General features: G+C 39.6%; 1 protein-coding gene across 1 annotated transcript in view; it reads left to right on the top strand.

Moving 5' to 3' along the window:
* Positions 1-22,753, top strand: part of LOC128703823 (uncharacterized) — a 131,912-nt gene that overhangs the window by 108,443 nt on the left and 716 nt on the right. Inside the window, exons 10-11 of the mRNA XM_070086959.1 lie at positions 20,916-21,080; positions 21,443-21,640. Coding sequence (XP_069943060.1) covers positions 20,916-21,080; positions 21,443-21,640 — 363 coding nt within the window. The remainder of the gene's footprint in view (positions 1-20,915; positions 21,081-21,442; positions 21,641-22,753) is intronic.

Below are 22,753 nucleotides of genomic sequence, written 5' to 3'. Positions count from 1 at the left end.
GATCATAAAGGACCAAACAAGTGTTATTGTACCAGAGTCTGAAATAAAAGAAGCCAGATTACTAGGATCCCATGGTAGAAAAAGTGTTATGCTTAGATTCAACTCACATGATAGGAAAAAAGACTTAATTATTGCATCTATTAAAGTAAAGAAAGAGGTATACATAAACGAGTGTCTTACCAAAAAACGTCAGAACCTCCTGTATAGAGTCAGAAAACTTAAGCGGGAGAATAATGACACAATACACCAATGCTTCACACGGGATGGGAAAATTCTAGTTAGGAAAACAAATGTAGGTCAACTGTACACAATCACGAACGAGAATGATCTATCACGATTTCTCAGGGATACTAATCTTACAGAGAATAACTAAACAATGTCCAACTTAAAAGTCTACGTAGTGTAGTGTATGTTTTGCTCCATTATTGTTCAAATTTCATTGTACAATCTCTTAGTATTTAAATAATCAACTACCTCATTTTGTGATTTTACTAGTAAGCATAAATCACCTTATGTGATTTTCTTATTTACTATTGTTCGCTTGAACATTAGCTGAATTGATACTTTCTCTGTCCATATTACTACCTCATATTTTTTTTAAATACTACAATTGATATTACTTACTAAAATTAATAAATATCATTTTTACTAAAATTTCAATTTACTCTTAACATTTTTGACATTTAATAACCATTACTTGACTAATTACCTTTACCTGTTTTAATACCACATTTACTATCCTAGATTACTCTTAATTACCTTGTACTGCCATATAACCTCAAGTATAACTACCAGTGCAATATTGAATGAAATAAACATTACTATTTCACTTTTTTGTAATCATTATTACTTACTAAAATTTTATTAAACACCATATTTACTACCAGTCAATTTTACTTTTGTACATTAAACATTATTTTATACTTCCCATAACATTTTGTTGCCAAATTTTCAAGTTTTTATATTCAACCCCAACCTTGTATTATCCTTTGTACCTGTGTACCTGGGTACCTGTCTACCATCTTACTATCATATTATAACCAAGACATTACCATTGTGATTTTTTACTATTATTCTTTTGTACTTTAATTGTGAATTTTATTTTGTCAATTTAAATCTATAGTTATAACCTTGATCTTGTCAACAACCCATACCAGACTCTAGTGCAATTGCAAGTACCATTTCAAATTGTATTTTTATATTATAAGTTTATATAATTCCTACCATCTGTCCATTTAACTTTGCTTACCATTACTTAATTTTAGTCCCTTTTATATTTTCTCCTTTATTTTTAGCTTTATATAACTATCCTAGTTTATATATCCACAACTGTTAAAATAATCAAGGTGCTATTCTCAGGTGCTAAAGTAGAATAAGCTCACAATCTTGCCATTATATTCCAAAGCTCATTTATTCACAACCTATATTAGTCCCTTTTTATTATAATTTTAAACTATAATTATAACTTTAAAAAATTACCTTTATAGTACTACCTACTATCATATTCCCAAGCACTATTATATGATCATCACTTTATTTGTATTAGTCCCTTAGCTCATTATTTTACATTTGTTAAATAATTCAGGTGCTATTTTTTTTAGCTTAAGACTATTTACTTTGTTTTATACTTAATTCTAACTATAGATTCACTACAAATCTTATGATTACAAGCATTGATCCTGATACCAACCTCTTATTTAATGACTTAAATGAATCAAACAGTTACTGTAATTACTACACTGCAGAACAATCAAAGGCACTTCTCAGTGCCAACAACAACATAACTATCTTTAACTACAATATCAGATCTTTAAGCAAGCATTACGATGACCTCATAGCATTACTAAATTCCTTACATGCCAATATGTCCATCATTACACTAACTGAAACCTGGCTAAAGCCTGATAGTACAGATGTCTATGCCATTCCTGGTTACACAGCCATACACAACTGTAGGCCAGACCAACAAGGGGGTGGCACAGCCATATACTACTCAGACCAACTAGAATGTATCACTAATACTTGCACAAGGGATGAACATGGGGAATATATAATAGCTAAATTCAAATCCAAATACCTACAAAAACCTCTCACATTGATAAACATCTACAGAGTTCCACAGTCAAACATTAGCCAATTTAGTCAAAATCTAGGAAGTATGATAACTGATGCACGCATGAACAAAGATCACTTACTACTCTCAGGTGACTTCAATATAAATCTCCTGCAAGACCAGGACCCACACGTTACTGAATTCACAAACACAATGAGTAACTGTATGTTATTACCAACAGTAACAAAACCTACAAGAGTTACAGAGACTAGTGTTTCCCTACTTGACCACATCTGGACCAACACCATATCCCCTTTAAAATCAGGCATAATTACAGATAATACCACAGACCACTACCCTACTTTCCTCATAACAACTCTTGGTAAACTACCCCAAGACACTACTAAAGTCACCTTCAGACTTCACAATGAGGCAGCCATTAATAACTTCGCAACAGCATTAGCAAACATTGATTGGCACACTGAGCTAGAAATCTATACAGATATTGACGAATGTATTAATAATTTTCTAAAAAAGACCCAATACCTCTATAACAAGCACTGCCCTAAAAAAACTAAACAGATGACAGCAAAGAGACTGAACAGTCCCTGGCTAACACCCAGCATTCTCAAATCCATAAATACAAAACACCAATATGAAAAACAGTACAGAATGGGTCACATAACCAGAGACCAAACAAAACGTTACTCGTCAATCCTAACCAGCCTGATAAGAAGGGCAAAAAAATTGTATTATGAGAACAGATTATCCAACTTACGAGGTGATATAAAAAAGACCTGGAAAACACTATCTGAAATTCTGGGAACAAAAAAGATATCACGAAATAGCGAAATAAAATTAGCAAAATCAGATGAACCCCAACTCCCACCAACAGAAACAGCAAACAGACTCAATGATTTCTTCTCCACTATAGGACAAAACCTTGCCCATAAAATCCCAAGCTCAGATACCCCACCAAATAACTACCTCACCGGCAACTACCCGAACACACTGTTCCTAGCTCCGACTAACCCATACGAAGTCTCCCTTATTATCAATGCACTAAAAAACAAGGCAGGAGATTTAAGTACCTTACCACCCTTTATATATAAAAAAGTGTCACAAGTGCTATCTCCAATCATTGCAACACTCTTTAACAAATCCATTGAATCCTCCACCTTCCCTACAGTACTCAAAATAGCAAGGGTCACCCCGATCCACAAAGGAGGAGACCAAACAGAGTTGAATAACTATAGGCCAATATCCAACTTACACCCTCTCTCAAAAATCTTTGAAAAACTAATTCATAAACGAATCTACTCCTACCTTATCTCCCAGAACATACTCAACCCCTGCCAATTTGGATTCAGGCCTAATAAAAATACTAATGATGCTATTATACACATGCTAGAACATATATACACTGCAATAGAGAAAAAAGAAGTCCCACTGGGGATCTTCATTGACTTACGTAAAGCTTTTGATACAGTTGACCATGACTTGCTCCACGTAAAATTGTCACACTATGGTATAAGAGGGCACTCCCTCAATTACCTCAAGTCATACCTCAGCAACAGAAGCCAATATGTGTACGCAAATGGGGCAAACTCTTCTGCGCAACCAATTACAGTTGGTGTCCCACAGGGAAGTGTCCTTGGCCCTCTTCTCTTTCTCCTATACATAAATGACCTTCCAAATGCTTCGCAATTACTCAAACCCACACTATTTGCAGATGACACTACATACGTCTTCTCTCACCCGAGCCCAGTCACACTAGCCAATACTGTAAATACCGAATTACAGAAAATATCTACCTGGATGAGGACTAACAAACTTACACTAAACATTGACAAAACCTACTTCATTCAGTTTGGTAACAGAGCTACAGATGTCCCTCTTAACATAATGATAAACGGATCACCTATCACAAAGCTAACAGAGGGAAAATTCTTAGGAATCCACCTTGATAATAGACTCAAATTTCATACACATATACAACAAATTTCTAAGAAAATTTCCAAGACTGTAGGCATACTATCGAAGATACGGTACTATGTTCCACAGTCAGCCCTCCTGGCCCTATATCACTCTCTTATTTACCCCTATCTCACCTATGGAATTTGTGCATGGGGCTTAACAACAGTTAACCATCTCAGACCACTAATTACCCAACAAAAGGCTGCAGTTAGAATGATAACAAATTCTCACTACAGGCAGCACACTCCACCAATATTCAATACACTAAACCTACTCACCATACAAAACATCCATACTTATTACTGCACCTATTACATACATAGAACACTTAACTCTGATATTAACCCTCCCCTCAAACATCTCCTTGCCAACCTCAACAGAACACATGACCATAACACAAGGCACAGATCACTCTTTGATGTTCCTCGTGTTCATCTCACACTATGCAAAAACTCAATGCACATAAAAGGCCCTAAAATCTGGAATTCATTACCTGTAAATATAAAAGAAACACTACCTGTTTATAAATTCAAGTCTCTACTCAAAGATCACTTACTCACCCAAAACCAAATAAATACTGAATAACTGAACCTTATAAATTGTATATCTTAAATGTTTCTCACAATTATATCACATAAATGTTAAACCTAAAACCCAATCTAACTTTATTATTTTTTAAATACACTACCTAACAGAATCCTTCATATGACCTGTCTTTGTAATACTCACTTGTGCTTTATAGTAATCTGTTTACATTAATGTTTTATCACTGACTTCATCATTGCTTAATTAATCTTAAGTTAATTTTAAGCCAGCCCGTAATGCTATGCATAGTATAAGTGGCTTTGGCATACTGCTCTTATCTGTATTTTTTTGTACCTCTGTATGTGTGCACAAATTTATAATAAATAAATAAATAAAAATCGGGCCATCCCAGCTTGACTGTTTGTGAGCCAGTGCTGCACTAGGGTTTGGTGCTGGAGCAGCAAGAGTCTCCCATTCGGTGATGGCACTGGCATAGCTAGGGTCTTCTATTCCTGCTGAGTCACTGAGGGTATCAGGAAGAATTTGTCTTATCAACTCGTTTGATGCTATGGAAGAGGATAGATAGGAAAGCTGGTAGAGCAATCTGGGAGGATCTGCGTACTCCTATCCCTCCAAGCCTGACCGGAAGTGAGGCTTGCAACCACTGTCCATCGTCAAGGGAAAGGTTCAATACACTCTCTAGCATGGTCTTCAGGAGAGAGTCATATTCCTTGAGTTTTGGACTGCTGAAGGCTGGGGAGCATCTCAGAAAGTAGTTAGTTTTGGGATTGACAGGCACCTGGTGAGTAGGTAGAAGGCATCGTGTGTGTCAATGTTTTTCATCCTGCTTTCCATTGTCCGGAGGTCTGAGACTTTTTTTCCTAGGATCAGATCGATGGCATTGGACCCAAGAGGAGCACCAAGCAGAGTGCTATTGGCTGGATCAATGGCTCGTGCTCCTGGTAAAATGGCACTAATATTCTGGATCATCTGTTGATTGGTAGAAACTGTTTCACATTTGGTTGGGTTTAAAGAAAGGCCCAGGCTTTCTCCCATGTCTTATATATATATATATATATATATATATATATATATATATATATATATATATATATATATATATATATATATAATATATATATATATATATATATATATATATATATATATATATATATATATATATATATATAATTATGTGTGTGTGTGTGTGTGTGTGTGTGTGTGTGTATTTATATATACATGAGTTTCACAGGCAGCACTGCTGTTTGTTCGTTGAGATTCGTTCATTACTTATACATACCCCAACATAATGATCACTGGGGGTTCCGTTAACATTTTAAGGTACCGTTTACCCTTCGTGAGATGTTCCTTGATGCTGATTATGAACTACTCAAGATGGCAAGGGTTACACCAATACATAAAGGTGGTGACCCTACAGACTTAAACAACTATAGGCCAATATCAAACTTACCATTGCTATCCAAAATCTTTGAGAAACTCGTGCGCAGGAGACTATATTCATTTATAACAACACAAAACATACTCAACCCCTGCCAATTTGGATTCAGGAAAAATAAAAGCACTAATGATGCAATCATAAAAATGCTAGATCTGCTTTACAGGAATATCCACTAGGAATTTTTGACCTAAGAAAAGCTTTTGACACAGTAGACCACGACATCCTACTCCACAAACTTGACCATTACGGTATAAGAGGCCATGTGCTTGCTTATTTCAAATCTTACCTTACTAATAGGTATCAGTATGTCACCATTAAAGACACAGCATCAACAACACGGCCACTTGATACTGGAGTTCCGCAGGGAAGTGTCCTTGGTTCCCTGCTCTTCCTCATATACATCAATGATCTTCCAAACGTATCCCAACACCTGAAACCCATTCTCTTTGCTGACGACACGACTTATGTCATCTCTCGCCCTAATCTTGCCACCCTCAAAACCATTGTTAACGAGGAGCTGATCAAAATATCGACTTGGATGACAGCCAATAAACTTACGCTTAACACTGACAAAACCTACTATATTATGTTTGGTAGCAGAGCAGGAGATGCACAAATTAACATTAAGATCGACAACACTCTAATTACCAGACATAATGAGGGCAAATTCCTAGGCCTATACCTTGACAACAACCTGAATTTCAGCACCCATATCCAACACATAACCAAAAAAGTATCCAAAACGGTTGGGATCCTCTCCAAGATACGATACTACGTGCCGCAAACTGCCATTATCACACAATACCATTCACTTATATATCCATACCTCACCTATGCTATTTGTGCTTGGGGATCAACTGCAGCAACACACCTAAAGCCAATAATAACCCAACAAAAAGCTGCAGTAAGAATAATCACTAAATCCCATCCCTGGCAACACCCCCCCCCCACTCTTCCTAGATCTAAACTTGCTCCCTGTTCAGTACATCCACACTTACTACTGTGCAATTTACATCTACAGGACCTTAAACTCCAATATCAACCTTGACCTAAAACGCTTTCTTGATAGTTGTGACAGAACCCACAGGCATAACACCAGACACAAACATCTCTACGACATTCCCCGTGTCCGACTAAACCTTTACAAAAATTCAATGTATGTCAAAGGCCCTAAAATCTGGAACACCCTACCTGAGAACTCTAGAACTGCAGACACATTCACCACCTTCAAAACTACCATTAGAAAACATCTTATCTCCCTGATACACCCCATCAACTAACTACACGAATACCACCTGGTGGTTCACACTTACACTCACCCATTTGACCATAAACAGAAATATTAATCTCAATCTTAAAATAATGAATCCTATGATACTCCAATACTGAAACTATGTACTGTGCCAAAACAAAAGCATTTACATTGCTAAACTCACAAACTAGTATTTAGTCACTTAGCCATAATACCAACTTCCCTCATAATTTGTAATATTTTAAAATAAAGAATTAAACTAAGTCTGCCCGAAATGCCTAGCCATGCTAGGCGTTCTAGTGGTACACTCTGTAATGCCTAGCCATGCTAGGCGTTCTAGTGGTACACTCTGTAATCATTATTTAACTACATGTAAACCACACAACAACCAAATTCTGTAAATTCAACATTGTAATCTTTATAGAGAATAAACTTTGAATTTGAATTGAATTAGATTTAAAAAGAGACAGCGCAGAACTGAGGCTGTGTTTCAACTCTACAGTGATCCAGAACCCATCGAAACGTTGCCATAAAATTGTTCTTCTAAGTGTTTGTTGAGGTGAAACTGGTGCTATTTCCTTCCTTTCTTCAGACCTTATTACCTTCAATTTTCCACGCAGTGTAAGACCCATACTGATATAACTCTTTCCCGTGAATTTAATAATCAGTGAACGTTGTGAAACAGACAATTGAGTCCAACAGACTTGCTGGCGACGATTTTTACTAATTTGTCAGTGCAGCTCGTCATGTGTAGTAGTTTCCTCCTCAGATTAGATATAATAATTCGTTTTTATTTAATAAATGTAATTATTTAATAAATGTATGGAAGAGGGTAAGGTACCTAGGGATTGGCAGAGAGCATGCATAGTTCCTTTGTATAAAGGCAAAGGGGGCAAAAGAGAGTGCAAAAATTATAGGGGGATAAATCTGTTGAGTATACCTGGTAAAGTGTATGGTAGAGTTATTATTGAAAGAATTAAGAGTAAGACGGAGAATAGGATAGCAGATGAACAAGGAGGCTTTAGGAAAGGTAGGGGGTGTGTGGACCAGGTGTTTACAGTGAAACATATAAGTGAACAGTATTTGGATAAGGCTAAAGAGGTCTTTGTGGCATTTATGGATTTGGAAAAGGCGTATGACAGGGTGGATAGGGGGGCAATGTGGCAGATGTGCAGGTGTATGGTGTAGGAGGTAGGTTACTGAAAGCAGTGAAGAGTTTTTACGAGGATAGTGAGGCTCAAGTTAGAGTATGTAGGAAAGAGGGAAATTATTTCCCAGTAAAAGTAGGCCTTAGACAAGGATGTGTGATGTCACCGTGGTTGTTTAATATATTTATAGATGGGGTTGTAAGAGAAGTAAATGCGAGGGTCTTGGCAAGAGGCGTGGAGTTAAAAGATAAAGAATCACACAAAGTGGGAGTTGTCACAGTTGCTCTTTGCTGATGACACTGTGCTCTTTGGTGATTCTGAAGAGAAGTTGCAGAGATTGGTGGGTGAATTTGGTAGGGTATGCAAAAGAAGAAAATTAAAAGTGAATACAGGAAAGAGTAAGGTTATGAGCATAACAAAAAGATTAGGTGATGAAAGATTGGATATCAGATTGGAGGGTGAGGGGTATGGAGGAGGTGAATGTATTCAGATATTTGGGAGTGGACGTGTCAGCGGATGGGTCTATGAAAGATGAGGTGAATCATAGAATTGATGAGGGGAAAAGGGTGAGTGGTGCACTTAGGAGTCTGTGGAGACAAAGAACTTTGTCCTTGGAGGCAAAGAGGGGAATGTATGAGAGTATAGTTTTACCAACGCTCTTATATGGGTGTGAAGCATGGGCGATGAATGTTGCAGCGAGGAGAAGGCTAGAGGCAGTGGAGATGTCATGTCTGAGGGCAATGTGTGGTGTGAATATAATGCAGAGAATTCGTAGTTTGGAAGTTAGGAGGAGGTGCGGGATTACCAAAACTGTTGTCCAGAGGGCTGAGGAAGGGTTGTTGAGGTGGTTCGGACATGTAGAGAGAATGGAGCGAAACAGAATGACTTCAAGAGTGTATCAGTCTGTAGTGGAAGGAAGGCGGGGTAGGGGTCGGCCTAGGGAAGGTTGGAGGGAGGGGGTAAAGGAGGTTTTGTGTGCGAGGGGCTTGGACTTCCAGCAGGCATGCGTGAGCGTGTTTGATAGGAGTGAATGGAGACAAATGGTTTTTAATACTTGACGTGCTGTTGGAGTGTGAGCAAAGTAACATTTATGAAGGGGTTCAGGGAAACCGGCAGGCCGGACTTGAGTCCTGGAGATGGGAAGTACAGTGCCTGCACTCTGAAGGAGGGGTGTTAATGTTGCAGTTTAAAAACTGTAGTGTAAAGCACCCTTCTGGCAAGACAGTGATGGAGTGAATGATGGTGAAAGTTTTTCCTTTTCGGACCACCCTGCCTTGGTGGGAATCGGCCAGTGTGATAATAAAATAAAATAATTCGTTTTTAATAAGTCATATATATTTTCTGGTGTCAGAACAGACAAGATATTAATATTCAGAATTAAACTAGTATCTTTGTCTTTATCATTAAGTATTCCTGAGTTAGATATAATTATCTGTCATTTCCTGAATCTTAGTCTTCCTGCGCCTGGAAGACTTAAGACTGGTCTTGGATGTTCTTCCAACTTTAATTTCATTCTCTCGTTTAGTATTTCTTATCTGTTTTAAGACAATTTTTAAACCTTTTACAACCTATCTCCTCCTCTTTCCTTGTGTCTGCCATCTATGTCCTCCAAACCAAGAGTTTAGCCTTATTATACATCCCATACCCATAGTGTGGGCGATAGTCAAACTATTACAGAGACATCTAAAGGGTCCAGGGATTGAGCCTTACTGTATTGATAGCTAAGTAATTTACAATGGTAATGAACTATGTACAAGTTAATGATATGTTAAGAATTGTAATGAGTTGTTATAACAGACACTTACTCAGCCACTAAAGGAGACGGTCCAAAATGGGTTTCAATCTTGTTTTAACCTTATAATTATTTTAATTGGAGCAGATTGCTTTGTGAGAAATCTTTGCTGCTCGGGCATCTGGTACAACACTTGCCAAAGCTGAGCAAGCACAGTGGCTTATCTGATGTTCAGTCAAAAACTGTTGTAAAAACTAGTCCAGAACTTGTAGGTGTTTACCTGGAGTTTACCTGGAGAGAGTTCCGGGGGTCAACGCCCCCGCGGCCCGGTCTGTGACCAGGCCTCCTGGGGGATCAGAGCCTGATCAATCAGGCTGTTGCTGCTGGCTGCACGCAAACCAACGTACGAGCCACAGCCCGGCTGATCAGGAACTGACTTTAGGTGCTTGTCCAGTGCCAGCTTGAAGACTGCCAGGGGTCTGTTGGTAATCCCCCTTATGTGTGCTGGGAGGCAGTTGAACAGTCTCGGGCCCCTGACACTTATTGTATGGTCTCTTAACGTGCTAGTGACACCCCTGCTTTTCATTGGGGGGATGGTGCATCGTCTGCCAAGTCTTTTGCTTTCGTAGTGAGTGATTTTCGTGTGCAAGTTCGGTACTAGTCCCTCTAGGATTTTCCAGGTGTATATAATCATGTATCTCTCCCTCCTGCGTTCCAGGGAATACAGGTTTAGGAACCTCAAGCGCTTCCAATAATTGAGGTGTTTTATCTCCGTTATGCGCACCGTGAAAGTTCTCTGTACATTTTCTAGGTCGGCAATTTCACCTGCCTTAAAAGGTGCTGTTAGTGTGCAGCAATATTCCAGCCTAGATAGAACAAGTGACCTGAAGAGTGTCATCATGGGCTTGGCCTCCCTAGTTTTGAAGGTTCTCATTATCCATCCTGTCATTTTTCTAGCAGATGCGATTGATACAATGTTATGGTCCTTGAAGGTGAGATCCTCCGACATGATCACTCCCAGGTCTTTGACGTTGGTGCTTCGCTCTATTTTGTGGCCAGAATTTGTTTTGTACTCTGATGAAGATTTAATTTTCTCATGTTTACCATATCTGAGTAATTGAAATTTCTCATCGTTGAACTTCATATTGTTTTCTGCATCCCACTGAAAGATTTGGTTGATGTCCGCCTGGAGCTTTGCAGTGTCTGCAATGGAAGACACTGTCATGCAGATTCGGGTGTCATCTGCAAAGGAAGACACGGTGTTGTGGCTGACATCCTTGTCTATGTCGGATATGAGGATGAGGAACAAGATGGGAGCGAGTACTGTGCCTTGTGGAACAGAGCTTTTCACCGTAGCTGCCTCGGACTTTACTCTGTTGACGACTACTCTCTGTGTTCTGTTAGTGAGGAAATTATAGACCCATCGACCGACCTTTCCTGTTATTCCTTTAGCACGCATTTTGTGCGCTATTACGCCATGGTCACACTTGTCGAAGGCTTTTGCAAAGTCTGTATATATTACATCTGCATTCTTTTTGTCTTCTAGTGCATTTAGGACCTTGTCGTAGTGATCCAATAGTTGAGACAGACAGGAGCGACCTGTTCTAAACCCATGTTGCCCTGGGTTGTGTAACTGATGGGTTTCTAGATGGGTGGTGATCTTGCTTCTTAGGACCCTTTCAAAGATTTTTATGATATGGGATGTTAGTGCTATTGGTCTGTAGTTCTTTGCTGTTGCTTTACTGCCCCCTTTGTGGAGTGGGGCTATGTCTGTTGTTTTTAGTAACTGTGGGACGACCCCCGTGTCCATGCTCCCTCTCCATAGGATGGAAAAGGCTCGTGATAGGGGCTTCTTGCAGTTCTTGATGAACACAGAGTTCCATGAGTCTGGCCCTGGGGCAGAGTGCATGGGCATGTCATTTATCGCCTGTTCGAAGTCATTTGGCGTCAGGATAACATCGGATAGGCTTGTGTTAATCAAATTTTGTGGCTCTCTCATAAAAAATCTATTTTGATCTTCGACTCTCAGTCTGGTTAGCGGCTTGCTAAAAACTGAGTCATATTGGGACTTGAGTAGCTCACTCATTTCCTTGCTGTCATCTGTGTAAGACCCATCTTGTTTAAGTAGGGGCCCAATACTGGACGTTGTTCTCGATTTTGATTTGGCATAGGAGAAGAAATACTTTGGGTTTCTTTCGATTTCATTTATGGCTTTTAGTTCTTCCCGCGATTCCTGACTCCTAAAGGATTCTTTTAGCTTAAGTTCGATGCTTGCTATTTCTCTGACCAGTGTCTCCCTACGCATTTCAGATATATTGACCTCTTTTAGCCGCTCTGTTATTCTTTTCCGTCGCCTGTAAAGGGAGCGCCTGTCTCTTTCTATTTTACATCTACTCCTCCTTTTTCTTAGAGGAATAAGCCTTGTGCATACATCGAGTGCCACCAAGTTAATCTGTTCTAGGCATAAGTTGGGGTCTGTGTTGCTTAGTATATCTTCCCAGGTTATATCGGTTAGGACTTGGTTTACATGGTCCCACTTTATGTTTTTGTTATTGAAGTTGAATTTGGTGAATGCTCCCTCGTGACTAATCTCATTATGTCGGTCTGGGGCTCCGCGCATACATGACTGAACCTCAATTATGTTGTGATCTGAGTATATTGTTTTTGATATGGTGACATTTCTTATCAGATCATCATTGTTAGTGAAGATGAGGTCTAGTGTATTCTCCAGTCTAGTAGGCTCTATTATTTGCTGGTTTAAATTGAATTTTGTGCAGAGATTTAAAAGCTCGCGTGAGTGTGAGTTTTCATCAGAGCTGCCTCCTGGTGTTATTACTGCAACAATATTATTTGCTATATTCCTCCATTTTAGGTGCCTTAAGTTGAAATCCCCCAGGAGCAAGATGTTGGGTGCAGGAGCTGGAAGATTTTCCAGACAGTGGTCAATTTTTAACAGCTGTTCCTGGAATTGCTGGGATGTTGCATCCGGAGGCTTGTAGACTACCACAATGACTAGGTTTTGGTTCTCGACCTTTACTGCTAAAACTTCCACTACATCATTTGAGGCATTTAGCAGTTCTGTGCAAACAAGTGACTCTGCAATGTACAGGCCAACCCCCCCCCCCTTTGCCTGTTCACTCTGTCACATCTGTATAGGTTGTAACCTGGGACCCATATTTCGTTGTCCAAGTGATCCTTTATGTGGGTCTCAGTGAAAGCCGCGAACATTGCCTTTGCCTCTGCAAGCAGTCCACGGATGAAAGGTATTTTGTTGTTTGTTGCTGGCTTTAGACCCTGTATATTTGCCAAGAAGAATGTTATCGGACTGGTGGTATTGTTGGTACTGGGGGGGATTTTTTCTCCGGCATTAGTATCTTTATCTGTTGGTTTGGAGTGGAGGCCATCGACTGTGGTTCCACTCCAGGAATGACTGGATTTGGTGTACGATTTCTGCCATTTCCTGCCAGTTTTTTTTCCTTCCTGGCACTAAAAAACCTCTCCCTCTTGAGTGGCTGTGGCTACCCAGGTTTTCCCATGGCCTGGATGTTTTGTATCTTTTTGTCCCCTTTAGATGGTATGCCTGGCAATTTAAGTTATAGCACAGTCTTTCCTGTACTGAAGAGGTACACAGTTCAGGGTGAAAAAGCTTACAGGAAGGGAGTTTGCATTTTCCTGTTGTCATATGGGCATGGCATTTTCTAGGGTGGTCATAGTTGCACGTCCCATCTGTTTTTCCAGATTTCCCATGCCAGCAGATACCGAGTGCATAGTATGTGCACAGGCTTGGTTTCCGTTTGCCTTGGATTTCTGTGACTGTATTCCCTGTTGGTGCATGTTTCCCTGTCTTACTTCTATCCTCCCTAGCACCAACAATGGAGCTCCCACCAGTTGTTTTTGGTAATATATCCTCACTATTGCTAGTGGAGTCCTCTTGTTTGCCATTTCCTGAGGTATTTCTAGTTTGCAATATTGGTTTTATCTTATCTTTGACTACACTTGTTTCCCTACTATGGCTCCTGTCCCCTATGAGGTCATTTATATGTATTCCTTCCTGCGTATAATTCCCGACTACCTGGACAAAATCTCCAGCTTCACCATTACTGTCTCCCAGGATAGCATCTCCAGCTTCACCATTACTGTCTCCCAGGACAGCACCTCCAGCTTCACCATTACTGTCTCCCAAGACAGCACCTCCAGCTTCACCATTACTGTCTCCCAGGACAGCACTATCAGCCCCACATTTACTGACTACCAGGACATCATCTCCAGCCTTACAGTTTCTGACTACATGGCCAGTATCAAGGGCAGTACCATTCAGCCCAGACTTTTTATGTTCCCATCTGTTGTAGAAAGCTTCCAGGTTTTCTATGAAAGCAGCTTTGATGTTGACCTCTTTTAATACCCTTGTGATTTTAGTCCACAGATTTATCTCATTTGGGCATACCCAAAAACACTTCCCTGTTTTAATACTGCTTGTAGCTATTTCTTGGATATCTGCACAAGGGGAGTGACACCAATTTCCACAAAAATGACAATTTATGCATGTGGAAGCCCGTTTGTTTGACTGACCACAGACTACACACAGCTTCATAATGATTTGAATGGTTGATTTATTGCAATTCTACTAGCAACCTCTTGAATATTCTATTAATAACCTCCTTAAATGAAGCTCTAGCTATTTGTATTTCTGTTTCTAACTGTTTTTGTATATTGGACAGCTTACCGTGCACGTTCCTGGTATATATTTAATGTTTGTGTTTATAAGGGCGCCTACAACCCCATCCGTTTACAGTCTGCTTTATTGTCCAACGAAACCGTTTGAAACCAGTCAAGGGTTCGGACCAGTCAAGGGTTCGGACCAGTCCAGGGTTCGGACCAGTCAAGGGTTCGGACCAGTCGATCTGATCTGATCAGTGGGTCACTTATTTAAACCATACTGGTCGGTGATTTGAGCTAACACATGAAGGATCTACTGGAAATTATCCACCCGAGTAATCTGTGATTTGATTGCTACAAAAGTATAACTTGCGTGTTGAAGAGCCGGTGACTGCTGGCAACTCCTACAATGACGAACGGTCGACCTCCACCCTTGTTTATCAATCGCTGTATCTAGCTTTTCTATTTTTTTTCCGTCTCCACCACAATAAATGCTATATTATCACTATAGTTGACTGGTGCAAATTTTGGAGGAAGGACGCTTTTTCTGTAGTAATAATTGCTTCTCGTTGTGTATATTGCGACCGCTGGTGTGTTTGCCTTTAAAATTTCATCTGAAGGGCGTTTACCCATGGTGGCTATGTTGAGTGTGTGTGTGTAGCTTATATATGGTTATTTTTTCATGTCCTTCAAGAAACAGACAGGCTGTTGTGCCTACGTTGGACGGCGTGTTGGTAGTACCAACAGCCTGACTGATCAGTAGAAGAGCATTCAGAATCCGGGTTTAATCAATAGGCGGGGAGAGACGTATAGGCAAATCTTCTAACACTTGCTGTCCCTGTTCACCTAGCAATGAGTAGGTATCTTAGTGCTAGTCATCATTGTGGATCACGTTCTAGAAGACAGAACCAACATTTCCTCATAAAAATAAGCAACATTTCTTGCCCTCTCGGATTATCTATCTAGGTCGTTAAACCTCAGGTGTTAATTATCCTAGATTTTCACGATAGAAGGTATAACAATACTGACAATATGAATAAAATAACACAAGTGTATACACTAAGAATATCTTTATTGGACACAATGTCGAAATTTTCATAATTCGGAAGTTAATTTTCCTAAATTATTAACCATCAGTTGTTAATTATCAAAATAAAGATTTCCTCCTCTACAAAAAGTGACACTTCATTGTTTCCTTAACCCAGGATATTCCTACAATTACTCAAGAGGTTTTAAAACCCTTTCTAGTTTTTATCGGCGAGTGCAGCATTCGGCATAGAGGTTCCGACTCTGTAAATTAAACCAACTCTCGGCTATTGTGGAAATTTATGTTTCCTGGACACGTCATTAGCATTAGTTTGTTGACGGTACATCTCTGGCTCTGTCTGTTTGATTACCGGACCACGGAGACATGTTTGACTCGCCTCAGCACTCTTCTTCACTTACTGGGTTATCCTGGGTTAGTTTAATAACTTTATTTTGCACACCATACCCATCCTGTGAGATGGGGAGGCAGGGGCAGTTCAAGTATTATAGCGGTTTATAATGGATCCAGAAATTTAGTTCCAAAATTTTGATAGCCTTTAATACCTTGGCTTCCTCCTACACTTGCTTGTCATTCTTTTCCGCCTACTCCTTTTCCACAACCTTCTCCTCCTCCTCTTGCTTCTCTCCCATCCTTTAGTTCCCTTTGCCCTTGCCCCTCGTGTTGCGGTGATGAGGGAACAATACCAGTGGTATCATCCCTGACCCACTACCATCTGTTGTGTCTAGTCAGAGGTAGATCACGAACACTCCCACGCTCCCTCTCTCTCTCTATGTCTCCATTTCTCTCTTTATTTCTCTCTCTCTCTCTCTTCCCACCAGCAGCACCAAACAACTTTATTTCCTTCCCGCAGTATATAAAATGTAGTTGACCTGTAATAAAATAGTGTCAAGTACAAAATAAAGCCAGCAGCGTGCGGTGCACTTCGGGCCAACAAGGTGATCCTCCACCTTGTGGTTACAAAAGGTAATTACCAGCTCCACCGACCCTTCCTGTCCTCCCTCTACTGTGTCCTCTGCAACATGATTGTTTCCCTCATGTGAGCGCCGCTTCCAATGACAGTAATTGACATTGCTCTAGCTTCCCACACAATTCCATTCTCTTCCAGTGACCCAAAAGACATCGTTTTCTTTGATCATCGAAATAAAATGGAAATTTCAATTTCCTCGTAATTTCTGCGGCTTTTGCTTTCTTTTCCACTTCCTCTCATTATTATTTCTTCTTCCTTTTATCTTCTGTTACTTTCGACTTTTTTTTTTCTATATGCTAGCGATCTTCAAGTCATAAAATTTGGTAAATTAAGAAAAACAGAAATAATTATAAAACTATTAATAGTAAGCCTAAATAAATTTGACTTAATTCAGTTATTATCGAACGAGCTCAAACATTTTGACAATGGAACACACAAAAAAAGAGATTGTATATACCGACCTCCATCCTTAGGTCCTCTTCACTGTAATGAAAGTTTTCATTTAATCTTACATCCGTAGTAACCCAGGGCACGAGTAGAACCCATGGCAAGCCAGTACTAATTTAGCTGGTAAGCCACTCTTCTTACTACTAGTCTAAGAACAATCAATAAGGTTTTAGCATTTTACAATATTCCTGAGGGAGGGGGAGGATTTCGGGGGGTCAACGCCCCTGCGGCCCGGTCTGTGACCAGGCTTCGTGGTGGATCAGGGCCTGATCATCCGGGCTGTTACTGCTGGCCGCACGTAAACCGACGTACGAACCACAGCCCGGTTGGTCAAGTACTGATTTTAGATGCCTGTCCAAGGCCTTGAAGACAGCCAAGGGTCTATTGGCAATCCCCTTTATGTATGCTGGGAGACAGTTGAACAGTATTGGACCCCTGACACTTATTTTTTTTGTCTCTTAGCGTACTCGTGGCGCCCCTGCTTTTCAATGGGAGCAGGTAAGATATAATATATTATTGATATAGTATTCTATGTCAACACGACTTAGGATAACTTAATAAAGTCAAAAAATGTAACTTGCTCTGTTGATTAATTGGGTTTAAAGCCTATCGACCACACGACCACCAGTCAAAAATATTTTAATAACTTGTAGGACTGTCAGCGTTACTTGTAGTGTTGTTAATGTTACTTGTAGAGTTGTTAATGTTACTTGTAGTGTTGTTAATGTTACTTGTAGTGTTGTTAATGTTACTTGTAGTGTTGTTAATGTTACTTGTAGTGTTGTTAATGTTACCTGTAGTGTTGTTAATGTTACTTGTAGTGTTGTTAATGTTGCTTGTAGTGTTGTTAACGTTACTTGTAGTGTTGTTAATGTTACCTGTAGTGTTGTTAATGTTACTTGTAGTGTTGTTAATGTTGCTTGTAGTGTTGTTAACGTTACTTGTAGTGTTGTCAACGTTACTTGTAGTGTTGTCAACGTTACTTGTAGTGTTGTCAACGTTACTTGTAGTGTTGTCAATGTTCCGTGGCAGTCCTTAATTATATTGTACTTAAGTTTATATTTAAAATTATTAATATTTATAATCATTAAATGTACATAATGTAACATCAGTGTTCTGAAGAACATCGTAAAATTATAAATATATGTTAATCTTACTTCCTGCCAGGATCTTGCTACTTCTACATCTGAATTATTATCATCTTAGATAAAAGTCTACAACGACATTGCTTGATGTTAAAAACTCGAATGGCGTTTGTTTTGTGTGGTGCTGTTGTTACTCTACACTCAGTTTAACATGTTTATTATGCACCACATACCCATCCTGTGGGTGGTAGTCAAAAGATTACAGAGGTACATAATGGGTCCAGGGACTGGCCCCAAAGTTTTGATAGCTGAGCAAGTACAAGTAAATACCTTTGTAACTCGTCATGATTGTGACCAGATCTCCCTGGAGTTCATTACTCTACACTCAGCACCGTGGCTCGGACATGTCACTGAACATTCAGCAGACGACGTTTAAGAGAAATGAGCTTGTAAACCTGACAACCGGATGGAAAAAAAAGATATGGCATAAAAATCTTTACTGAGAGAGCGTTTCACCTAGAGCCCAAGCTTGGAAATCAAGGTTTCAAGCTTGGAGATCAAGGTTTCAAGCTTGGAAATCAAGGTTTCAAGCTTGGAGATCAAGGTTTCAAGCTTGGAGATCAAGGTTTCAAGCTTGGAGATCAAGGTTTCAAGCTTGGAGATCAAGGTTTCAAGCTTGGAGATCAAGGTTTCAAGCTTGGAGATCAAGGTTTCAAGCTTGGAGATCAAGGTTTCAAGCTTGGAGATCAAGGTTTCAAGCTTGGAGATCAAGGTTTCAAGCTTGGAGATCAAGGTTTCAAGCTTGGAGATCAAGGTTTCAAGCTTGGAGATCAAGGTTTCAAGCTTGGAAATCAAGGTTTCAAGCTTGGAGATCAAGGTTTCAAGCTTGGAGATCAAGGTTTCAAGCTTGGAGATCAAGGTTTCAAGCTTGGAGATCAAGGTTTCAAGCTTGGAGATCAAGGTTTCAAGCTTGGAAATCAAGGTTTCAAGCTTGGAGATCAAGGTTTCAAGCTTGGAGATCAAGGTTTCAAGCTTGGAAATCAAGGTTTCAAGCTTGGAGATCAAGGTTCCAAGCTTGGAGATCAAGGCTCCAACCTTTTTAAATCAAGGTTTCAAGCTTGGAAATCAAGGTTTCAAGCTTGGAGATCAAGGTTCCAAGCTTGGAGATCAAGGCTTCAAGCTTGGAGATCAAGTTTCTCAAGGCTTCCATTGTGTCTTCTCACTAGCTATGTAAGAAATTAAACAGTTTACTAAGCTGTTGGAGCTGGCCGCACGCATTCCAACGAAGGCGCCACAGCCTGACTGATGAGGAACTAACTTGAGGAATTTAACGTCTCTCTTGTGTTTTAAGTGTCAGTCCTAACGTCATTTGGTAATGTGTACCCTGGAAGGACTTGCACATATTTTGGGTCGGGGAGAATTCATCTCGCACAAATAATTTAAGATAACTAAAGCAGCAATCATAATTCCTTGTCATAATCTGCTGCTCTGAGGTAACAGGTCATCATACGTAGCGTGTTACAGTAGAAGTGAACGGTGGATCGATTTATTAGTCGTGTGAGGAGGGAATTTTTTCCATAACTCCCCAAAAATATATATATATATATAATTTCTCAAGAGTTCAGCGCTTCGCATAAATCCTAATGCTGTAAAGGCTGATGGAAGACTTTATATCAGTGGCATGATATACCAACAAATATGTTAATAAAACACAATATGCGGTTTATGGCGTCTTATTGAGAAGACGTTCCGTCCACCAGTGACTTCCTCAATTCTCTCTGCTTGATGTAACTTTTGTGATGTAACTCTGCCAGGAGGGGTGATGATGCATGGCAAGTATTAAGACACCTCCATGCAAACCCTATAGGATACAGCAAAGCATTTCGTTGTTAATAATTTCTGAAATCTTGAGACTGTATCTACATTTTGCGTCAAATAGATAAAAGAATTGTGTTTGATTAGACTGCAACCCATTAATGACTAGTGATTCAGTAGTAATACGATACTTATATGTTTTTAAGATTGCATCTCCATATTGTATTGTGCCTATTATGAGCTATGAAGAATTAGCAACATATAAACTGAATATTGTCAGACCCTATAAACTGACTCTATCAGACTCTGGTAGGGTCTGACAAAGACCCGTTGTGACCTCTGTAATCCTGTTTTTTTGCGCTGTCGCTCACAGGATGAGCTGCGGGTGCACAACAAACTAGCCGCTCAGGCGGCACTACTAAACATTGTAAGTAGTTAAGCAAGTAAGTAACCCTATTTAGGTACGGCTACAGAATTTAAGACGATAACAATTGTCTTACATAGTAATGTATATGTAAATTACCGGTGATTACTCTCCCCCTCCCCCTCCCCCCCCCCAAAAAAAAAATGCACAGCATTCTAGTGGCTTTCTTTGTGCTCAATAATTTATTATATGTAAACTACATTTTGTATACTGAAGAAATAGTTTTTGTTTGTAAGTGTTTTGCGTTACCGGTCACGAGCTGCGGGTGCACAATAAACTAGCCACTTGGATGACAACTACAGTTCGTGTCATTCTTTGCCCCAGGAGTGGACCGGTTCCGTCAGTCACCGTGTCCAGTGGCTGGGGAGTACACAGGAGTGATCCCTGACGCTCCCTTGCTCTGTGCCAAGCTCTACTCTGACTGCAACAATCCGGAGATTATGTTTTACACCGTGTACTCCTGCACCAACCGCTCAGAGGTCATAGAAGGTCAGTCAGTATATATGGGATTTTATGCTTTAGTGAGTCGTGATTGTGAGGGTGTGAGTGTGTGAGTCATTGTGAGAGTGTCTCTGTGTTTCATATTGATGTTTTTATTTTTTTTTCATGAGTGCACATGTTCGGGTGTTTTATGTTTCCCTCATGAGTGTTTGTGTTTATGTGAGTGTCTTTATGAGAATATTTGCATGTTTATGAATGTGTGTGAATGTATCTAGGCCCACTAGATGCTTTGTTACTTAATATTTCTGTTTGTTCTCATGGACTGAGCTGATTGTTATATCTGACATTATTATTATTATTAGTAGTAGTAGTAGTAGTAATAATAATAATAACAATCCGAGTTGTTGCAGAGCGTGAGTATCGGTGTCTTGGACAGTGGAGTGAGACTGGAGTCACTTACACATACACCGAGCGCAGGGACCAGACCAACTACGAGTGCTTCGCTGGAGTGGTCGTCGACGAGGGTGAGATCTTCATCATGGAGGCCGGGGTCGACTGTCAGCGAGGTCTCCAGGTGCTCTCCAACGGCATGAAGCTGGTTAAGCAAGGTTAGTTGGCCTCCTAGGATTAATTGGTCTCCCAGGGTAAACTTGATCTCGTAGGGTTAGTTGGTCTCTAGGCTCCGTTATAAATTTATTTGCTACTAATAATAAGTTCTTAGCTAGTACACTCTTTTGTATGTGAGGTGCAGGAGCACATGGATTCACGAAAGGCCTAGGAACCAGGCTCAAAAGTATTAACAGGAGTACATATGGATATATATATGTCGTGCCGAATAGGTAAAATTGGTCAATTAGAAAGAGCTCATTTAAAATTAAGTAATTTTTAAAAATTTTCTCTTATACGTTTAAAGATATATGTTTCCATTTATGTTAATGTAAAAATTAATAATTTTGTACCAAAAGAACCTTAGAAAACTCAATATTTGCAACTGATTTAAGAGAGGACTTACTAGTGATGATCTTCCTGGGAGGAACTTTAAGTTACGTGATATTACATAAATGTAACTTTCACGGATGGGTGAAATGTTCTTATGTACATAGATATAGTTAATGCAAGTAAAATTATTTAACCTGGCACCTGTACCGCAGGTACAGGTGCCAGGTTCTTGGATCTGTAAGCTCACTCACACCATAAAAGCTTATTTATACACAATAAGAATAGTTAATGTGGTTTACGAACAATGTCTACCACAAACGACAACCGTAACTCGCATATATGACATTGTGTAACAGCGACATTTAACAAGATTTGCTGGTGACAGGTGTCTGGTTTATTTCTTAATATTTAAAAAAAAAGCATTTGTAGCGTTAAGATGAATTATCTTATCACCGATATTACAAATACCAGGAGTCTTCCTCTTAAGAACCTTGGTAAATTAAGAGAACCAGCACTAATTCTGTTAATTTCATTTTACATTAGTTCCAATGGCTGTAGAGATTGTGTCTTCAGATAACACTAACTTGGACGCAGCATAATAAATTAGGGCTCTAATATCATCATTATTTTTGCAACATCATAGAGTTATAGTCAGCAACAACTTTGAGAGCACTTAGTCTATCTTTCTTTTAAGTTGTGTTATGGTGGGTTTACTGGAGGGTTCGTCTACACTAAGATATCTTGGAAGATTTAACGTAGCTGATGTGTTCACCCGGCAAACT

Source organism: Cherax quadricarinatus, chromosome 20 (genome assembly GCF_038502225.1).
Source record: "Cherax quadricarinatus isolate ZL_2023a chromosome 20, ASM3850222v1, whole genome shotgun sequence".
Lineage (NCBI taxonomy): Eukaryota > Metazoa > Arthropoda > Malacostraca > Decapoda > Parastacidae > Cherax > Cherax quadricarinatus.
Note: the sequence above shows the minus strand (reverse complement) of the source record. Positions and strands in the feature narration are given on the sequence as shown.